Source organism: Paroedura picta, chromosome 13 (assembly GCF_049243985.1).
Source record: "Paroedura picta isolate Pp20150507F chromosome 13, Ppicta_v3.0, whole genome shotgun sequence".
NCBI classification, from domain to species: domain Eukaryota; kingdom Metazoa; phylum Chordata; class Lepidosauria; order Squamata; family Gekkonidae; genus Paroedura; species Paroedura picta.
Window position 1 is genome coordinate 129,585 of NC_135381.1, and position 19,196 is coordinate 148,780.

At 50.3% G+C, this 19,196-nt stretch overlaps 1 protein-coding gene across 5 annotated transcripts; it reads right to left on the reverse strand.

The window, feature by feature from the left end:
- Positions 1-455: 455 nt before the first annotated feature.
- LOC143822361 (solute carrier family 2, facilitated glucose transporter member 11-like) lies at positions 456-17,586 on the reverse strand. Of its 5 annotated transcripts, none has more exons than XM_077307398.1 (12): positions 16,057-17,586; positions 13,075-13,173; positions 11,860-12,020; positions 11,031-11,155; positions 9,760-9,889; positions 7,545-7,693; positions 6,881-7,068; positions 5,710-5,820; positions 5,520-5,621; positions 4,947-5,019; positions 4,565-4,692; positions 456-789 (listed from the first exon to the last, which is right to left on the reverse strand). In XM_077307398.1, exons 1-12 carry the CDS (start codon positions 16,120-16,122, stop codon positions 601-603), a joined length of 1,521 nt encoding a protein of 506 aa, XP_077163513.1. In that variant the 5' UTR covers positions 16,123-17,586; the 3' UTR covers positions 456-600. The 5 variants fall into 5 exon arrangements, with proteins under 5 accessions (XP_077163513.1, XP_077163514.1, XP_077163511.1 ...); XM_077307399.1 differs by lacking the exon at positions 16,057-17,586 and adding an exon at positions 15,653-16,019; XM_077307396.1 differs by lacking the exon at positions 16,057-17,586 and adding an exon at positions 13,306-14,121.
- Between the last annotated feature and the right edge of the window lie 1,610 nt (positions 17,587-19,196).

The following is a 19,196-nucleotide window of genomic DNA, read 5'->3' on the forward strand; positions in this document are numbered from 1 at the left end:
AGTTCTGTTATTGCCCTCTAAGCTCCACCTGCCTCACAGAGTGTCTGTTGTGGGGAGGGGAGGGGAGGGGAAGGCAATAGTCAGCTGCTTTTGGACTTCTGGTAAAGAAAAATGGTGCATAAAACCCAATTCTTCTTGGAAGAGGTCTAATTATGGCCTCATTCAGCTTTGGAGGGTTTGTTGCTGTTTCCTTCCTTGCCTAGACAAACCTCCCCATCTCCTTTGTGCAGAACATGCGTCTTCCCAGAAGCCCTAAAATCTCAGTGCTCTCTGCAGAGCTGGTAGCTTCTCCTTGGTCATCCTCCTCTGCTGCTGGCTCAGCTGTGTCAATCATGGCAAATGGTTAGATAGCTCAGCTGCCCTGGCCTGCAGCTCAGGAAGGGCCATTTCCTTATGTGACGACACAAATCAGTTTGAGGAAAAGCTTTTTTTAATTTACATAACAGACATGCTGCAGCATGTGTTGAGGAAAGCCAAACATCATTCCCCTGAAGGGTCGCCACTCTTTGCAGCAGACTCCTTGAGTGTTCTGCTTCCTGGTCAGCTTGAAAGGCCATGTGCCTGCTGCTCCCCAGCTGGCCACCCCTCTAGAACTCACCACTAAGGTGTCCTCTCGCATAGCTCTCCCTCAGGTTCTAGGATTCTTCTGCCAAAGTTGAACTTGTAAAATTCTCTCTTAATTTCCAGGAAGCTTTTATTTTTGGTCTCCGGAATAACAAAGAAGATGAAGATGGCAACTAAGGAGCATTCCACCAAAAACACAAGAAAGCAGTACTGTTTCAGACCTTTCTGGAAAACAGAATTGAAAATGTAAGAAGGGTTATTAATTCAGAATGAAGCATAGCTATGTATCTCAGAGTACCTTGCATGTTCTGGCACAGATATTGCTTTCGTACACCAAACACAATAGATGAGAATGCCAGCTGTATATGTTTATATTTGCACCACCTTTTACAGTACAATTTATTTTTTAACTCATGCATTTCCCAAGTATAGGTTCCTTTGAAACATGGTGTCAGAGGAGATTCTTACAGAAACTGTGGGGCCTCCCAAACCCAAAACAAATGGGTTCTAGATCACATGAAGCCTGAACTCTCCCTAGAAACTAAAATGACTAGATTCATGCTACTATACTTTGGTTGCATCAGAAGACAAGGCTTCTTGTGAAAAAGAGTAATGTTAGGAAAAGTGGAAGGCAGCGGGAAAAGAGATGACTGGACTCTTACCAAGGAAGCCAGGAAGGCCCTCCAATTGCAAGGCCTGAGAAGGGCTGCTAACATGAGGATGTGTTGGAGGACACAACACCACACACACACATTCCCCAAAGAGGGGCCCCCAGGAAGGTCAGTGCTCCAACTGAGTAAAACAGGAATCCTGTGGCACTTCACGACATTGCAGCATCTTATCTCATCTTTTTACATGCATCAGATCAGTTTATCTCTGGCTCATGAAAGCTGCTTACTGAATATAGATAGATTTTCATGTGCCTCTTAACTCTTGTTTTCTTTAGATATTACAGACTGGCCAGTGGCCTCCAAATGCTGCTAACTACTGCGTGGGAGAGAGCAGCAAAGGCTGTTCTTACCCGGCTGCATCTGCCTTTGAAATGAAGAGATAATTTCACAAGCTCAACTTTGATTTGTGTGTCTTGTCAGCAGGGGTATTTGTCAGTGAACACATGTGATTGGCTGAAGGTTATTAAAGGCTTAAGCAACAAGGGCATTTCTGGCTTCAGCAGCTGCTTGTTCCTGTGAAGATACTACTGAGATTTATTCATGGGAATTGAAGGTGGCTTCTAGAACAAGCAGAGCACAAAGGAATTAGCAGTGCTTGACCACAACTATGGTCAGCAAGAGGTGTCTGGATCACGGGGCCTGAAGGAGGTCCTCCAACCAGGTCTCACTGAAGAGGGAACAGAGGGGGTTTGAAGAATTCCTTAAACTACACACACACACAGACAGCATTCAATAGGAATCTTTTTGAGCCTTAACCCAGTTTGGTGTAGTGGTTAGGAGTGCGGACTTCTAATCTGGCATGCCAGGTTTGATTCTGCGCTCCCCCACATGCAACCAGCTGGGTGACCTTGGGCTTGCCACGGCACTGATAAAACTGTTCTGACCGGGCAGTGATATCAGTGCTCTCTTAGCCTCACCCACCTCACAGGGTGTCTGTTCTGGGGAGAGGAATGGGAAGGCGACTGGAAGCCGCTTTGAGCCTCCTTCGGGTAGGGAAAAGCGGCATATAAGAACCAACTCTTCTTCTTCTTCAGATCACCCTCTTAGATATGTAAAAGGGTGCCATATAGAGGATGGAGTAGAGTTGTTCTCTCTTTCCCTGGAGGGGTGGACCGGAACCAATGGGATGAAATTAATCCAAAAGAAATTCCATCTGAACATCTGGAAGAAGTTCCTGACAGAGCGGTTTCTCAGTGGAACAGGCTTCCTCGGGAGGTAATAGGTTCTCCATCTTTGGACATTTTTAAACAGGCTGGATAGCCATCTGAAGGAGAGGCTGATTCTGTGAAGGTTCAAGGGGGAGGCAAGTGACAGTGGATGAGCGATAGGGTTGATTCAAATGAGTAGCTGTGTTGGTCTGAAGTAGCACAATAAAATCAGAGTCCAGTAGCACCTTTAAGATCAACAAAAATTTATTCAAGGCGTGAGCTTTCGCGTGCAAGCACCCTTTGTCAGACTATGATCTTTTTACATGACAGGGAATATATAGCAAAAATCAGTTCTGTTACATCTGTGTCACAACCAGATACAGCCAATGATAATCCTTTGTCAAAACAGCCAATGAATCCCCTAGAACAGTGGTCCCCAACCTTTCTGAGGCTGGGGACTGGCAGGGTAACTGCCCCGCCCACGCATCACGCATGCGCGGGCGGGTCGCGCATCGCGCATGCGCCATGCGCTGCCAAAATTGTGCATGCGCAAAAGCGCCGCACATGTGCGATTTCAGACGCGCATGCGTGGCCCTGATTCCCTCTCCCCGCCCTCCCACAGTAAGAAGCTTTCCGGGCCACAAGCTTGCAGCCTGGGAAGTATTTTGCTGCGGGGGGGGGCAGGGAAAGGGAGCCGTGGCCCGGCGCCATGGCCTTTGCGGCCCGCAGGTTGGGGACCACTGCCCTAGAACAGTGGTCCCCTGTTCGAGGCTGGGGACCGGCAGGCCAACTGCCTGCCTGCGCATGCCGCGCATGCGCGGCCAAAATCACACATGCATGGCACTTTCGCAATTTTGGCCGCACATGCACGATTCGCGGGCGTTGCCCTGATTCCCTCTCCCCCCTCTCCCGTAGTAAAAAGCTTCCCGGGCCGCAAGTTTGCGGCCTGGGAAGTTTCTTACTGCGGGGGGGTGGGCGGGGAGAGGGAGCCGTGGCCCAGCGCCATGGCCTTCGCGGCCCGGCACCGGGCCGCGGCCCACGGGTTGGGGACCACTGCCCTAGAATTCAGTGTACTTTACAAAGAGAAACCAAAGTGTTGCTGGTAGAGAGATCAAAGGCTATCACCTCTCCATATGTTGCTTGCTCCATACAACTGGGAGACATTCCTGCCAGGGAATTGCTGGTCACTTCCCAAGGCCAGGGAGTCAAACTCAAAATTCCATTACAATGCCATATCTTACAGTCCTATTACCACAAATAAAATACATAGTGAGGAATATGGATACACAAGTTGAACAAGGTTAGCATGAATATAAAAAGCCTTTGTCTCTGTTGAGTCCTGGGTATGTCATAGTATTGAGTTTTGTAATAACAGTCACATAATCCCAATTAAAATAAATTGTGAGGAATGTGGATACATAAGTTACATAAGGTTAGCATGCATAGTGAGATAAAAAACCTTTGTCCTTGTTGAGTCCAGGGTATGTCAAAGTATTGAGTGTTGTAATAACTTGCATTTCTGCAATCTCCCTTTCTAGCTTGTTCTTTAAGTTTCTTTGTAATACAAGTAGCTTTGTAATACAAATAGCTGTTGGTTTCTCTTTGTAAAGTACACTGAATTCTAGGGGATTCATTGGCTGTTTTGACAAAGGATTATTATTGGCTGTATCTGGTTGTGACACAGATGTAACAGAACTGATTTTTGCTATATATTCCCTATCATGTAAAAAGGGTGCTTGCACTCGAAAGCTCACGCCTTGAATAAATCTTTGCTGGTCTTAAAGGTGCTACTGGACTCTGATTTTATTGTGATAGGGTTGTGAGTGTCCTGCATAAGGGGGTTGGACTAGATGACCTAGGAGGCCCCTTCCAACTCTGATTCCCCCTTCCCTGCCTGGACTTTTGCTCTATTTCACAAAGACAAACCAGTATAACTGCCCCTCTGTAACTGTGAAGAATTCCTAATTGGGATGGGATGTTTTCTGCAACCAGTAAGTGCTGTGGATTGTTTGCACAGCTCCCTTTTGTCTGCCCTTGTCAGTTTAGATGGGATCAGGATAAAAGAGATTGTTGCTTGTTAGGACTTCTTGTGAGGAGCAGAGGAGCAGTGCCAAACCCTTGGGAAACCAACACCCCTGACAGAAGGTGGCAGAAAGCAGCACCACATTGTGGTCTACATACCACTATGAAGGGGAAAAGCATCCCGATGGTGAAGAAGCTCAGCCAGCTCATGGAGCCTGCAATCGTGTAGGCAGCCGGGCGAGAAGACTGAGTGAAGAGCTCCGTGGTCAAAATGTTCGTCACTCCACCTGGGGCCGAGTGCAGGAAGAGTGGGTTACAGCAAGAGCCATGGATGTGAAATTTCCCTGGGCCATTTAAAGCAGCAAAAGTGCATTCAGTCTGGGGACATAGTTTCCCTTGGTTGTGTCCATTGCTAGGAGTTTTTTTAAGTAAACTCTGGAGTGCTTTGTAGGGAGTTGGGGTGTAAGTAATTACAAGCCAGGGCCTTGAAGGTAACCCACTGGGCAGCATTAACCCAAAGCTAAAGACTGGAAAGAGGTACCTGGTCCAAGCCCAAAGCTTAGGATGAAAGCGAATATTGAAGCCATGCTCAGGTATGGTGCCCAGGTGTATGTCTGTAAGAGGAACAAACACATGGCTAGCTCTCCCAGCTGCTGTGCAACTCCTCTGGCAAAGGGCTTATGGTCTTCATGCATCCCCCCACCCCAGCACTGAGAAAAGATGTGAGAACAAGCAGCCCAGCATTGTTTTTCCCATTACCTTCCCCACACACACATACACACACACAGATTGGGCCACTTGCTGTGACAAACACAAGACACAGGGTTGTTGTTGTTAGTTGCGAAGTCGTGTCTGACCCATCGCGACCCCATGGACAATGATCCTCCAGGCCTTCCTGTCCTCTACCATTCCCCGGAGTCCATTTAAGTTTGCACCAACTGCTTCAGTGACACAGGGGCTGTCCAGCTATTCCTGGGGAGACAGCCAGGTGTACTCCTCTCCTTTTGCACCGTTTCAGTCTTTGGGCACATCCAGAGCCATCAAGCAGCACAGCAGGGGTACAGCCTCCTGTATGGGGCGGGAAAGGCAGATCCCACAGCGCTCCTCCACCTACCTTGTAGGTCAGAGAGCAGGTCAACACCACGCACCAAACTGTCATCAGGGAGTAGCCGCCCAGGACAAGACGCCTCCTCCCCATGGACTCGATTAAGAGGCCCTGCAAGGAGGACAGCCTCTTGGTTCTCAGCAGCAGAGACAATTCGTTCCATCCCAGGGAAGCCCAGATTTCAAGGGATGTCACTTACACAAGTGAGGGCAGTGAGGCACTCACAAGCCCCGGTCCCTAGTGTCACATAGGGGATCTTGGCTGGAGGAATTCCAGCTTCCGTGAAAACGTAACTGGCATAGAAGTAAATCTGTGGGAGGGAACCGCAAGTTGCAGCAGAGGGTATGGGATGGGTGAGCAATAGTGGCAGGCGGGACTGGCTGTGGAAAGGACAGATGAGATGCCGCACTAGTCTCTCAACATTTATTTTGGAATGACGGGGTGTTAGTGGTTAGGTCCATCTTGTCAGTATACTTGGGGCAAGGATGTAGTCAGCCCAGTTCTGAAAAGGCTGTTCTGCCTTTCAACCTTGGAGTACTGCCAGGGCAAACTCTTCCCAGTAGAAAGGTGGGCCCTTCATTTCACCTTGGGGCTGTCCTTAGAGCTGGTCTACGCTAGTCTGAACCAGTGTCAAACCACTGAGTTCTAATGGAGCTCTGTAAAGCAGTGGTTCTCAACCTTCCTAATGCCGCAATCCTTTAATACCGTTCCTCATGTTGTGGTGACCCCCAACCATAAAATTATGCAAGGGTTCTTTCACAGACATAAATTCGAAATTGACCAGTAGGCTGAAGATTCAGTATTCATGATGATTGTATATAAATTGTTTTTTTCCCCACAGGGAGGTGGCACTGGAGTGGGAAGTGCTGTGCAGTGAGCGGGCGCCCCTGGAGAGGCTGAGCGCCCAGCTGTAGGAGCTGCGCTGCTGCCACCTGGAGCCCAAGGCTGCCAAGCTGCGCCATCACCTGGAGCACCTGGCAGAAGACTGCACCGTGCTGGAGGCACTGCTGGAGCGGCTGGTGGTTGAGCACAGACACCTGCAGGAGGAGCGGCAACAGTGGTGGCACCTCCCCCCCCCCCCCGGCCAAGCTTCTCTCCCTGCAGCAACCCCTGTGAAAGGGTCATTTGACTCTAAAGGGGTCCCGACCCCCAGGTTGAGAACCACTGTTGTTAAGTATCCCATCATTCTACCAAACTTGGGTGGAATCATCAAAGGCCAAAGTTTCCATGATTCTGATTCAGGCAGTAAGTTCATATATAAGGTGTAGCTCAATGAAAAGGGACACAGATTCTCATGGGAGGTGGGTTGTGCTCACTGGGCACTGTAGCTGATGGAGACCACCCTGGAGGATAGCTGGACACATTCTCACCGCATTGATCCCACTCAGCTGCTGGCCCATGGGCAGGAGAAAGATTGAGATGAGCTGCCACCGGACACTGCGGTCAGCGAAGAGCTCCCAGGGCTTCTTGGCCCTCTCACCCGCCAGGGCCACATGCTCCCTCCGAATGTCCTCCATCTCCATCTCGTATTGCAGAGGGCCGTGAAAGCACTTCAGAGCTGAGTGGGTACAAGGCAAGACACAGAGCCCAGGTGGAGTTCCATGCCCAGAGCCCCCTGCCCCTCCCAGGGGAAAAATACTGCAGCCACTTCCCAGCCTGGATCATGCCCAATGCAGTGGCCAGGCAGGTCACTGTCATTCAGACTGCTTCAGCCTTTACAGGTGGCCCACTGCTGTGGCAGAGTGAGCCATGACACGTGTGGCTGAGGCCACACCATGGGTCCATGGGAGAGGGTTGCCTTGAACCAAAGGCTTGGGAAGCTCTTCCTTCTGGCGGGATCCCACTTCTTCCTACAGGCTAGGACAGACCTGTGTGGGTCATCAGGAGAGAGCCCTGGGAGGAAATGGCCTTACCAGGAGTCAGTTTGGACAGAGAGGTGGGCCGGGCAGTGAGAAGTACTCAGGAGCGGGAAGGATGCCAGGGCTGAACTCTGGGGGCTCCTCCTGCTCTTGCTAAGTCTGCAGGTGGACTTACCTTGGATACACTTCATCTCATCCCCTCTGTCAATGAAGAGATACCGGGGGCTTTCTGGAAACCAGGGAAGGGCCAGGAGTTGGAAAAGGGCTGGGAAGCAGCAGCTTGAGAGCAGAAAAGGCCAGAACTGTTCTCCGCCAAATAATTCCCTGTGAGAAATGCATTATTACTACAGCTGGACAGAAGAACAAGTCTTGCTGAGCAGATGAAGCAGCTGCCGAAGTCTAACTCAACACGACTTCTGCAATGGGAAGTTCTGCCTCGTTCTTTGGAAGAACCACAGAATCATACAATTAGAAGGGATCTCCAGGGTCATCTAGTCCAACCCCCTGCACAATGCAGGAACTACCAGCCCACCCATGGTGACCCCAATTTCATGCCCAAGTAATCCCGAGTCCTCTGCCGGGCCTGGCAGTCTGTTGCAGACCCCCAACTCCTTTTATTTTTACCCAAAGACTTGCAGCTGAAGTCTCATAGATACATGTATTTCCTCTCAAATATATACATTCTTAACTTATAGTGCTACTACTCCCCCTTCTTTGTCTGTCCCTTTTAAATAAATCGTTCCCCATAATCCTATTATTCCAGTTGTAAGAGTTATCCCACCAGGCTTCTGTAATGCCTATTAGATCATAGTCCCCTTCCTTTATTAGGACTTCTAGTTCATCCTGCTTGTTTCCCATAATCTGCACTGTATGAGGCTCCGTGTATGTTGAACATGCCCAGTGTGACTTCCACCAACTCTGCTGGATCAGACCAATGGCCAATCTAGTTCAGCATCCTATCTCATACAGTGGCCAACCAGTTCCTCTGGAGGGTCAACAAGAGGGCAGAGGGGCTAAGGCCTTCATAAGATCCCCAGAAAAGCCCTGCTGGATCTGACCAATGGACCATCTAGTCCGGCATCCCACACAGAGACCAAGCAGTTCCTCTAGACGGCCAACAACAAGGCATGGAAGCTGATGTTGCCTCCTGGCTCTGGGATTCAGAGGATTAGTGCCTTTGAATGTGGAGGTTCCTCTCAGTCACAATGGCTAGTAACCACTGATAGATTTATCTTTTCCACTTAATATTTCTGGTAAGGGCTGGGAGGAGGACCCGGTCTCATGGTCGCTCAGTGCTTCACACCCACTCACGGTGGCTGTCCCGCCCCTGAGTGCCTCCTCCAACCAGCTTGCCTGTCTGTCCAGTAGCCAGCCAATCACCTTCCGTCCCCTACCCAAACACCCCCTCCTCCTTCCATTTCCTTCCGAGGCTCAGAAACTGTAGATCCCTGCTGCATGAGAGCTGTCCCTGCTGGTGAGTTCTCTTCCCTGGGGTCTCTAGCATGCAGCATTTCCAGGTCCTGGGGGGGAGGAGAGGCTATCCAGAGAGGAGTTCTTCTACCTCTCCCCCCAATCTAGCACCCACTGCATTCCTGAATGCAACCGGCTTTGCCCCCAGTCTTCCATGATTCTAATCATTCTAATCATCTAATCATTCTAATCATTAAAGTAATCCATGATGTTGACCATCACTACATCCTCTGGTAGTTAATTCCACATTTTAATCACTGTTTGTGTAAATCAGTATTTCCTTTTGTCCTTTCTGGACTTCCTGCCAATCAGCTTCATTGGATGCCCTCAAGTTCTAGTATTTTGGAAGAGGGGAAAAATTATCTTTGTCAATTCTCTCAACACTGCACATAATTTACCTTTTATGTCTCTCCTCAGTCATCTTTTTTCTGAACCTGAGAAGTCCCAAATTCTTCAACCTTTAGTCATAGTGAAGGGGCTCCAACCCCCTAATCATTTTGGTCATCTTCCTCTGCACTTTTTCTAGCTCTGTGATGTCCTTTTCAAGATATGATGATCGAAACTGTAAACCGTATTCCAAATAAGGCTTACCCATTGAGCTATACAAGGACACTTTAATTCGGCTATTTTATTTTATTTTCAATCCCATTCCTAATAATCTCCAGCACAGAATTTGCAGTACACTGGGTTGACACTTGCACTAAGTGTCTACTACAGCCCCAAGATCTTTTTCTGTCTCAGACTCCTCTTGGGCTCTGTGTAGGAGCAGAAGCAGCCCTTTCTGGGTCATGCTGTGACTGGAATCTGGTCCCAGGGCTCATCTCCTTCTGGCGCCACTGGCTGCAAGTCAGGAGGGTCTTGGCAGGACTCCCCAACCAGAGCAGCCTCCTCGACCATGGCAAAGGGCTGTTGTCACTCACCTTAAGCCAACAATTTGTCCTGTCAGAATCCCCCCAGTCAGGAATATGGAGCTGCCCATGGTCATCATCCCACGAAGATGCTTCGGGGCAGCTTCTCCTATATAGAGAGGTTGCAGAGAAAGGCCAATGCCTGCAAAGGAGAGAGCAGCTCACTGTGACTGGGATCTGGTTTCAGGGCCCTTCAGCCTCACAATGCATCTGCTATTTAATTACCCCCCAAGCCCCCACCCCCTGGCACAGGCCCTCCTATTCCATTACCGTCCTCCTTTCTAGCTCTTGGCATAACATACCCACAGCAGGTGAGCCGAGGTTACCAGAGATCTCATTGGGAGGAAGCCTGCTCTTAGCAGTCACTTCAAAACATATTGCTCGGTTCATGGCAGTGAAGCACATAAGCCTTCCATCAGCTGAAAAAGGAATACTAGAATCTTGCTCATCTTGGAGATGCCACAAGATTCCTGTTGATTTGTGCCACAACAGAGGGACAGGGCTACTTCCCTGGGACTGAAATCTTCTCTAAAAAAGACTTCAAAAAAGCCTCTGCAATCAAAGAATGGAATATGATTCCAAAGGAGGAAAGAGTTGTGGCCTTTGGACTCTGTGGCAGAACCTTTTTTTTTTTTTTTTTTTTTTGGGGGGGGGGGAGACGGACACCACAATCCCCATTCACATGGCAAAGGAATCCTGGTGCTGTGGGTCCAGACTAGCCAGCATTCTCCCAAAACACCACCGCCTTGTGGATCGGGAAGGAAATTGCATGCTGTGCCTGAAATGCAAATGCTACCCTTACTCATGTGCAGAAGAACCAAGAGTGGGAGAGGGGGTGCCTCATTTCCTAGCCAGCCCTGAGCTCCATCTCCTTGGCTGTGCATATGTACGTATGCGTGTGCCTGCCAAAGGCGTCCCTTCCCTTGCAGCAAGTAGCACTGAGTTCACAGGGGCCCAATTCATAAGCCAGAAGCAGGCTTATCTGAAATGCATCCAAATGGGTCTTTGGGGGACATGGTAGCCAAACCCCCTCCACCCACACATGCACGCACCCCTGGAGCTGGCATCCAAGTTATCCTGTCTGGCACTGGCTGCATATCCTTGTGGGTTTGGTTTAGCATCACTCAACGTGAACTAATTCAGAGCTAGCCCAAGAACTCTTGCAGTGTCCTAGCTGTGCCTTCAGCTGTGTCACAGATCCCCAGAGAGAGCCCAGCACAGCAAAGTGATCCAGTTGGTCAGCATCATTGAGAAAAATGTTCTGCATTATGAAATGCTTTTACCTGTGTTCATGCCAATTAAAAATCGTCCCACAATTAGCAATTCAAAGAGCCCTGTCGGTGAGCTGATGCCCATCAGGAGAGCAGCAAGCATCGCGATTAAATTGTTTGTCAAAAGACCCCCTTTCCTGCAAGGAGAAAATGCATGGAGAGAACGAGAGCAATAACAGTCCTTTTGTTCATTTGGGCCAACAGGGAAAGAAGGGCATGACATGGCTGCACCCCTCCATGCTTTGGCTCTTAGAAATAAAGAAACATATAGCAGGAGCAGATCCCCCCCATGCACACACTAAGAAGTATCTAGTCCAACCGCCTGCATTTTGACTCCCCCAGTGACTCCTGCACCCACCCCACCCCCACCTAGCCTGGAGGAAAATTCCTTCCTGACCCTAGAGTGGCCTTTCTTTTTTTTGGGGGGGGGTATAGCTGGATGCCTCTCCAGCCAGGCCTTGTCTGGACCCTGCCTGTGTTCAGTGCAAGAGAAACATAAAAGTGGAGAGACTGCTTTTCTTCCCACTAAGTCAAACCACAGAAGTTCTTCAAGAGGGACCTGGAGCCCTGGGACATGGGTTCAAATGTCCCCTCAGCTATGAAGCTCACTGGATGACCTACCTTAGGCCAGACATACTGCCCTCTTGCAGTTGTGCAAATGGGAGTGTATGTTCTATTTCACCCAGCGCCATAGGGAAGACTGTGTGAATGCCACCGGAAAACAAGCAACACAGCTCTGTTTTCCCCGCGAGTGAAGATGTTTCCCTCAGAACTAGTTCTGTCCCCTGCCCCTCCACTGAAGAAATAAGGATAAATTCTCCTCTTCCGGGATGGGACTCACCTTCCAAGTCGGATGGCCATGGGGCCTCCCAGGTGTGCCCCAGCCAGGCCTCCCAGAGAAAAGATGGATGCCACAGTGGACCAGAGCAGGGTCAGGAGGCCGGGACTGAGGGCTGTTTGGTAGCGCGCTTGCCAGCTCTCGTTCAAGAACATGTGGATGTGCTGAAAGGGCAAAGGGAAGGCCTGTAGCACTCCTCCACCTGGCCCCTCTTCCACGCTCACTGGAGGCAGTGAAACACGACTCTGACATCACCCACGGGAAAGCCCAAAGCAACCCCCCTCCCGCTTCCCAGAGGACCCCAGACCACAGCAAGGGAAGGGGGTGGCTTTCACTGCTGTGCTGAAGTGCTCCGACACCCAATCTCCCTGCTGCCTGGCCTGTTCCCATGGCCTCACAGGGATGCCCCAGGTCTGTGTGAGGCAGAGCTGCCCACCCTGTCTCTTGCCCTCTGTGGGACTCAGCTGGGGGCTTTGTGTTCGCTCAGGTTAGCTCCGTTGGTCCCAGGCAAGAAGCCTCCCACCTCTCCTCTGACACCTAAGCACAAGGCTGGCTGCTTCAGAGTTGCCTCTACCCACTTCCAATCCCACTGGGTCCTGCTTCTCCTTTCACGCGCTTGGATCTTTCCATGGCTATTTGGTTTTTAACCATCTTAACAAGCATGACATGTTATGGGAAATTCGTATTGCAGAGTTTAACCAGAAAGGACACAAGTAGGTGGGTCTGCCTGCCCCACAGTAGTCCCAGTGAATTCCAGAAAACAGTCCCATTCTCTGGGTTTCCTTGGCCCTTGGTAGCCCTTTGGACAGACTCCTAGGGGCCAGCCTTTGCCCCCCAATCACGTAGGAAAGGAAGCAGGGGAGAGAGGAGGTGGGAGACCAGTCCGAATCACAGACCCTTGCTTCTTTGGACATACAAATGGGAGACATGGAATGAAACAGATCAGGGGCATCCACGTTGGGCAGAAGAAAGAAGGGAAACTAAAGGAGCCTGACTTTTACCAGCTAGCCAGTCCTTGGGAAATGCAGCTGGAGAGCATACAGAGTCCTGCTCCATTCCCAAGGCTGGAAGACCCCCAGGGAAGAATGTTACGCCAACCTTGTGCACCAGATCCCTTCCAACATGTCAAAGCACCGGAGAATGAGAAATAGTCCCACTGCCTGCCCCCAATGCCTTCTATGAAAGCAGAGAGGCACTGCCGGCTTCAGAGATACTTACCTCTGTTGGTGCATTGATCACAGAAACATTGTACCCATACTGAAAGGTCCCTCCGATTCCGGCGGCACACATGGCTAGAAAGAGAGTCCAAGTGGGGAGCTACAGAAAGAAGCAAGACAGTTCAGCAGCCAAGGAAGCAGGCTCTGCCTCCTGGGCCCTTTGCAAGGTGAAGCAAAACACATGCACTCCGTCCCCCACCCCCACCCCCACCTGCTCTCAAGCTTCCCTTACTTTTGCAAAGCAGGCTGGGAAGGTGAGCCACAGAGCAAAGGTGCCTGGTGGTTTTGAGAGCTGGCCCAGCATGACTGTCCACAGACACAGGAGATGAGAGAGACCCCTCGATTCTTGCTTGTCTGCAGTGTTGCCTGGGGAAGCCATCTCTTCCCAGGCAGGAAGAAGGGCGGGCTCAGGGCCATGTCTGGCTAACAGATCCTATGGAAACTACAATTTGGCTCTGAAACTAATTCCCCCCCCCCTACACACACACACACACCTTAGCGCCTCAGAAGGATATGAGTGAAAATCAGAAGGGAATGTGTACAGTCACCCTTGGGCTACAGGGCAGAATGGCAGGTGACCAATTCCAGATTTGCCAGCTTGAGTGGTCCAGCCTCTGAGGTCAGACCTGCAGAGCAGGAGCAAGGCCCCTGAAGGAGAGTCATTCCATTTCCTGCAAGGGTTAGAAGCACAGCTTCAGGACGAGGGGCCAGGGCTTGAAGGGAAAGGGCTATAGTTCCCTTCCCCCTCCTCCCCCCAGGCTCCTGTTGTCTCTTGTTGCTGCTGTTCTGCTAGAAGGAGGATCCAAACTTGGTGCATGCAGTACATGAGCTCCTTGGAAGGCAGCACCAAGATGATGTCTGCCTGCATAGCCCACCCTTGCAGCAGCCCATGGTGAAAATGGCAGCCGGGCCTCTTTGCCAGAGAAATAATCCCTCAGCATGTGACTGCAGAGACCCTTTGAGCATGCGGCGACCCACATGGATAGCGGCACTGAAAGTCTTCACATGAAGGACGTCTTCCTCCTGTGCTGGCTACAGCCCCAATCCCTCCCTGGGGCCTGGCAGGCGAGCCTGTGCCCTGAGCAGATTCATAGGCAGCTTGGGTGCAGCTCTGCCCCCCTCCCATCTAGCAGGTGGGGGGGGGGCATCTCAGATGACTAGGCCATGACTGCTGCGGAGAGCTCATGACTTCCTGCCTTGTGAGGGGGGTACAGGGAGGGGGGGAATGGGCTCACAACAGCTCAGCCCTTCCTGCCCTGCTGGTTCTCTAACTGCGGGTGGAACACCTATCACTCCTGAAATGCCAGCCTACAGAAAGCACCCCTTCCAGGGCAAGAAGCAGGGGTTGGGGGCTCACATTTTCCAGGCCAGAAACCATTCCCAAATGGGCAGTTACGAATATCACGAAAGCACAGCGAAATGGAGTTACCAATTACCCCTTGAGCCTAGCTCTCTCACCAGCCACCCAAACTGCAGCACAGCTAAGGGGTGTGTGTGTAGGAAGGTCTCTGCTAGAAGCTGCCAAGGTAAAAGAAGGCAGGATTCAGGGATCCCACTGGATCTACCCAATACGTTCCTTCTCTTGTTGATGTGGGTTGTGGGTTTTCCTACATTCCCTGCAGGACGAATATGCACAATGAGCGCCAGCCAGTGCAGTCCGTCTGGCTCACAGAAGCCCTCAGGGAACTTCTTCTCGCCCTGCTGAAGAGCGACTCCTCTTCCTCTGTCTGGAAGGGAGTCCCAGCCACTTGGTGACTCAGCGACCCCAATGCAAAAAAACTTGGACAACAGGCAGCAATTCCCCATCCCCATCGCTGCTGTACAGGAAAGTCCTCCCTCCCTCAGGAGCAAAAAATTATCTACTTCCATAACGTATAGGAAAAGTACCATTGGAACAAATGTTTACTGGCACAGATACCAAACAAAAATGTATGTAGGAATGCCAATAGACTGCTAACTGGCAAGCCCAGAGGAGCAATCCCCTTTGGAAAGGTCACATCCCCACGGGCTCCACTGCCACTCCTTTCACCCCCCAGCTCATGGCAGGGCCAGGTAGGCAGCTGCCCAGTATCTCCTATCACAGTTCCTGCTGTGAGCAACTCCACTGATGTCCATGTAGCAGGATGATCACGAATGACCTGACTAGCCCAGCAAAAAAGCAGTAGTAGCCGTTTTTTGCCATCCAAGGAGGTTCCACTTGCCTTCCACTGGAGAAGGGAGGCGGTTGGAGACAAGCCAGTGAAACCTCCTCCGTCTCCCCAGGCACAAAGGACTTATGGAAGGGCAGCAGTCATCTTTTAGATATAAAGCATTTTATGAGGTTCAGGGGAACTGGCTTCAAGGATTTTTTAAAATACTTCTCCAGCCAAGCCTACTCACAAGTAAATTCCACTGAACTCCACAAGTGACTTCTGATTAAACACGCTGAAGACTGCAATGCTAGAACAGGGGTCACTGCACAGGACTGCTCTGCATTTATTTATATTTATTTATTTAGATTTTTATATCGCCCTCTTCCCTCTCTGCTCTGCAGCCCATGGCATAGAACGTACCTGGCCTCTGAGGCAGGGGCTGCTTACCTTGCTGGGATGTCTGGTGCCTTTCAGCAGAGGTTGGTACTCCATTTTCAGCACCAGGCTGGTTGCCCACCCTGCACAGCGGACTGAGCTACACAAGGAGATGGTGAGAGGTGCCCAGCAGGGACAGGAATGACCACGGCTCTCCCTCCTGCTGCCAGGCTACCGTGGCCCAAGGGGAGCCCCGTTATCCACAAAATCCCACAGCCTCCTAGGAAGTCACGGCTTCTCACAAAGAGCTTCTCATGAGAGTTCACAGTTAAGGGGTGACTAATGTGCACATTCCCTGAGCAACTGAAACAAATGAACCACGGAGAAATGCAGAAAGAAAAAGCTCTTTATCAGAAATTTCTCCCCAAATCCTGCATGAACAATCAGGAGGGCTGGGGGAAAGAGGGGACAATTACCTTGTGACTGGCCCTCGTCCCTCCCTTGGCCCTTGAGCTGGTCGCAGGCTGCTTACAGAATTCCATGGATTGCCAAGTTAGGAGTGTAACTAATGAAATCCGCAAGTGTAAAAGCTACAGAAAGACCTGCCTTCTGATCTAAGCTGCTCAAGCACCAATAAGAAAAGGACAGAACACCTCATCTGACTCTGATTTGGCACGCCAGCCAGAAAAGACTGTACTGCAGCTAAACCATACACCCCAGCCCTGAGGGAGGGCACCGAATTGCTCCTGGGCACACTTTCAACTTTCATGGGAACACAAGTCAGGACTGTCCAGACCAGAGAACCAGTGGGATTGCATGGGCTCTACTGAAACACAATTTAAAAAAAAATCCCAGCTGATTTATAGAAATCCTGTAGGGTATTCCAGGCAAGAAACATTCAGATGTGGCTTGCCATTGCTGTCCTCTTGCAATTCATGACAGCTCTCAAGACCTGCAGTGCAAATGTGGCCTCTACAGCCCCCAAGAACAGAATCAGCATTCCTGGGTTGGGAGGGCAGCCCCTGGGGCGGCATGCCATTTGCTAGGGCAAGAAGCCTTTTGCAAACAGAACGCATGCCTGGCTGATTCCAGACCTCTCCCGGGATGGGGGTTGTCTGTCTAGAGGGAATCCAAGCTGGAAGAGAAGGAATGTGGGGACCCCCGCATGCACTACCCCAGGTAGAAAGATGGGACCAGACTGTGCAGCGGGGCTGGCATAGCAGCCTGCCGGTCAGAATGGGGTAGGCTGGAGTCCAGAAAGGGACCAAAAGAAGAATTGGGGGTAGGGCAAAACTCCCTGAGGATCCCTGGGATTTGCAGAAGTGACTTGAACTAGGAATGGTCTCCCCCAGAGTGCAGCAACTGGCCGGGGTGGGGGCTGAATCCCTTCTCTGGGTTGGGGCAAGCCAGGGAGATTTCTCCTGGTAGCACAAGACCCCCATTGCCCTACTGTGATTCTTAGAGGGTCTTCCTATTTGTGTTCCAACTATCCCTGGGAAGCCCCCTACCCAGCTGCTATCCCACAAGTAGCAGGGCCCTCTGCTCTGCCAGGGGATCCCCCCCCCCCAACAAAGCTGATGCTGCAGGTCCTGCAGATCCTTAAGCTTGCTGTTGTTGTTGTTGTTAGGTGTGAAGTCATGTCTGACCCATCGCGACCCCATGGACAATGATCCTCCAGGCCTTTCTGTCCTCTACTATTCCCCAGAGTCCATTTAGGTTTGCACCTACTGCTTCAGTGACTCCATCCAGCCACCTCATTCTCTGTCGTCCCTTTCTTCTTTTGCCCTCAATCGCTCCCAGCATTAGGCTCTTCTCCAGGGAGTCCCTCCTTCTCATGAAGTGGCCAGAGTATTTGAGTTTCATCTTCAGGATCTGGCCTTCTAAGGAGCAGTCAGGGCAGATCTCTCTTAATACTGACCAATAGGCAAGAGTTGGTGGATGAGGTGAAGGAGGTGGGGACCCTAGGAGGAAGTGACCATGTCCCCATAGAATTCCTTTTATAGAATCACAGAATCATAAGAGTTGGAAGGGGCTATACAGGCCATCTAGTCCAACCCCCTGCTCAACGCAGGATCAACCCAAAGCATCCTAAAGCATCCAAGAAAAGTGTGTATCCAACCTTTGCTTGAAGACTGCCAGTGAGGGGGAGCTCACCACCTCCTTAGGTAGCCTATTCCACTGAACTACTCTAACTGTGAATTTTTTCCCCCCTGATATCTAGCCTATATCGTTGTACTTGTAGTTTAAACCCATTACTGCGTGTACTTTCCTCTGCAGCCAATGGGAACAGCATCCTGCCCTCCACCAAATGACAACCTTTCAAATACTTAAAGAGGGCTATCATGTCCCCTCTCAACCTTCTTTTCTCCAGGCTGAACATTCCCAAGTCCCTCAACCTATCTTCATAGGGCTTGGTCCCTTGGCCCCAGATCATCCTCGTCGCTCTCCTCTGTACCCTTTCAATTTTATCTACGTCCTTCTTGAAGTGAGGCCTGCATAACTGCACACAGTACTCCAGGTGTGGTCTGACCAGTGCCGTATACAATGCGACTATGACATCTTGTGATTTTGATGTGATTGCCCCAGTTGATACAGCCCAAAATGGCATTCGCCTTTTTTACCGCTGCATCACACTGCCTGCTCATGTTTAGTTTACAATCCACAAGTACCCCAAGGTCTCGTTCACACACAGTGTTACCTAGAAGCGTATCCCCCATCCAGTATGCTTTTCATTTTTCTGACCCAGATGCAGAATTTTACACTTATCTTTATTAAATTGGATCTTGTTCTCATTTGCCCATTTTTCCGTTGTGTTCAGATCTCGTTGAACTCTGTCTCTATCTTCTGGATTGATCTACAGTGCCTAGTAACCTGTAGGTACTCTATTTAGAGCTCTGTCCTTCCCTCCATTTCCTGAACATTTTCCTTTTCTTTCTTAGTTCTGAGATGGGGAGGCAAGGAAGCTTGTAGCCAGACGCGGATGTTGGATTTTCGTAGGGAAAACTTTAATAAACTCGGAGACATGATGAGTGTCATACATGGATGAGAATGCTGGAAGGGAAGGGAGCATGTGAAGGGTGGGTGCTACTCAAACAAGAGCTATTGCATGCTCAATCAATGACTATCCCAGAAAGACGAAAACTGCAGGAGCTCTAAGAAGCCTATTTGGATGAACAGAGAACTTCAAGAGGGACTAAGAAAGAAAATGGAAATGTTCAGGAGTCTGACATCTGTTGTGGGCAAGATAATGGAGAGGATATTAAAGGGAGCGATCTGCAAACATCTGGAGGACAATTTGGTGATCCAAGGAAGTCAGCATGGATTTGTCTCCAACAGGTCCTGTCAGACCTACCTGGTTTCCTTTTTTGACCAAGTAACAGGTTTTCTGGATCGTGGAAATTCGGTTGATGTTGTTTACTTGAATTTTAGTAAAGCTTTTGATAAGGTTCCCCATGATGTTCTGATGGATAAATTGAAGGACTGCAATGTGGATTTTCAGATAGTTAGGTGGATAGGGAATTGGTTAGAGAACCACACTCACAGAGTTGTTGTCAGTGGTTCTTCATCAGACTGGAGGAAGGTGAGTAGCAGGGTACCTCAGGGCTCGGTGCTCGGC

Coding starts and splice junctions, on each gene's coding strand:
- LOC143822361 (XM_077307396.1), bottom strand. CDS start 13,452: ATGGCTTCCCCAGGCAACACTGCAGACAAGCAAGAATCGAGGGGTCTC. Junction 11,156..11,859: donor ATGGCCATCCGACTTGGAAG/GTGAGTCCCATC, acceptor TTCTCCTTGCAG/GAAAGGGGGTCTTTTGACAA. Junction 7,694..9,759: donor GGACAAATTGTTGGCTTAAG/GTGAGTGACAAC, acceptor CATTTCTCACAG/GGAATTATTTGGCGGAGAAC.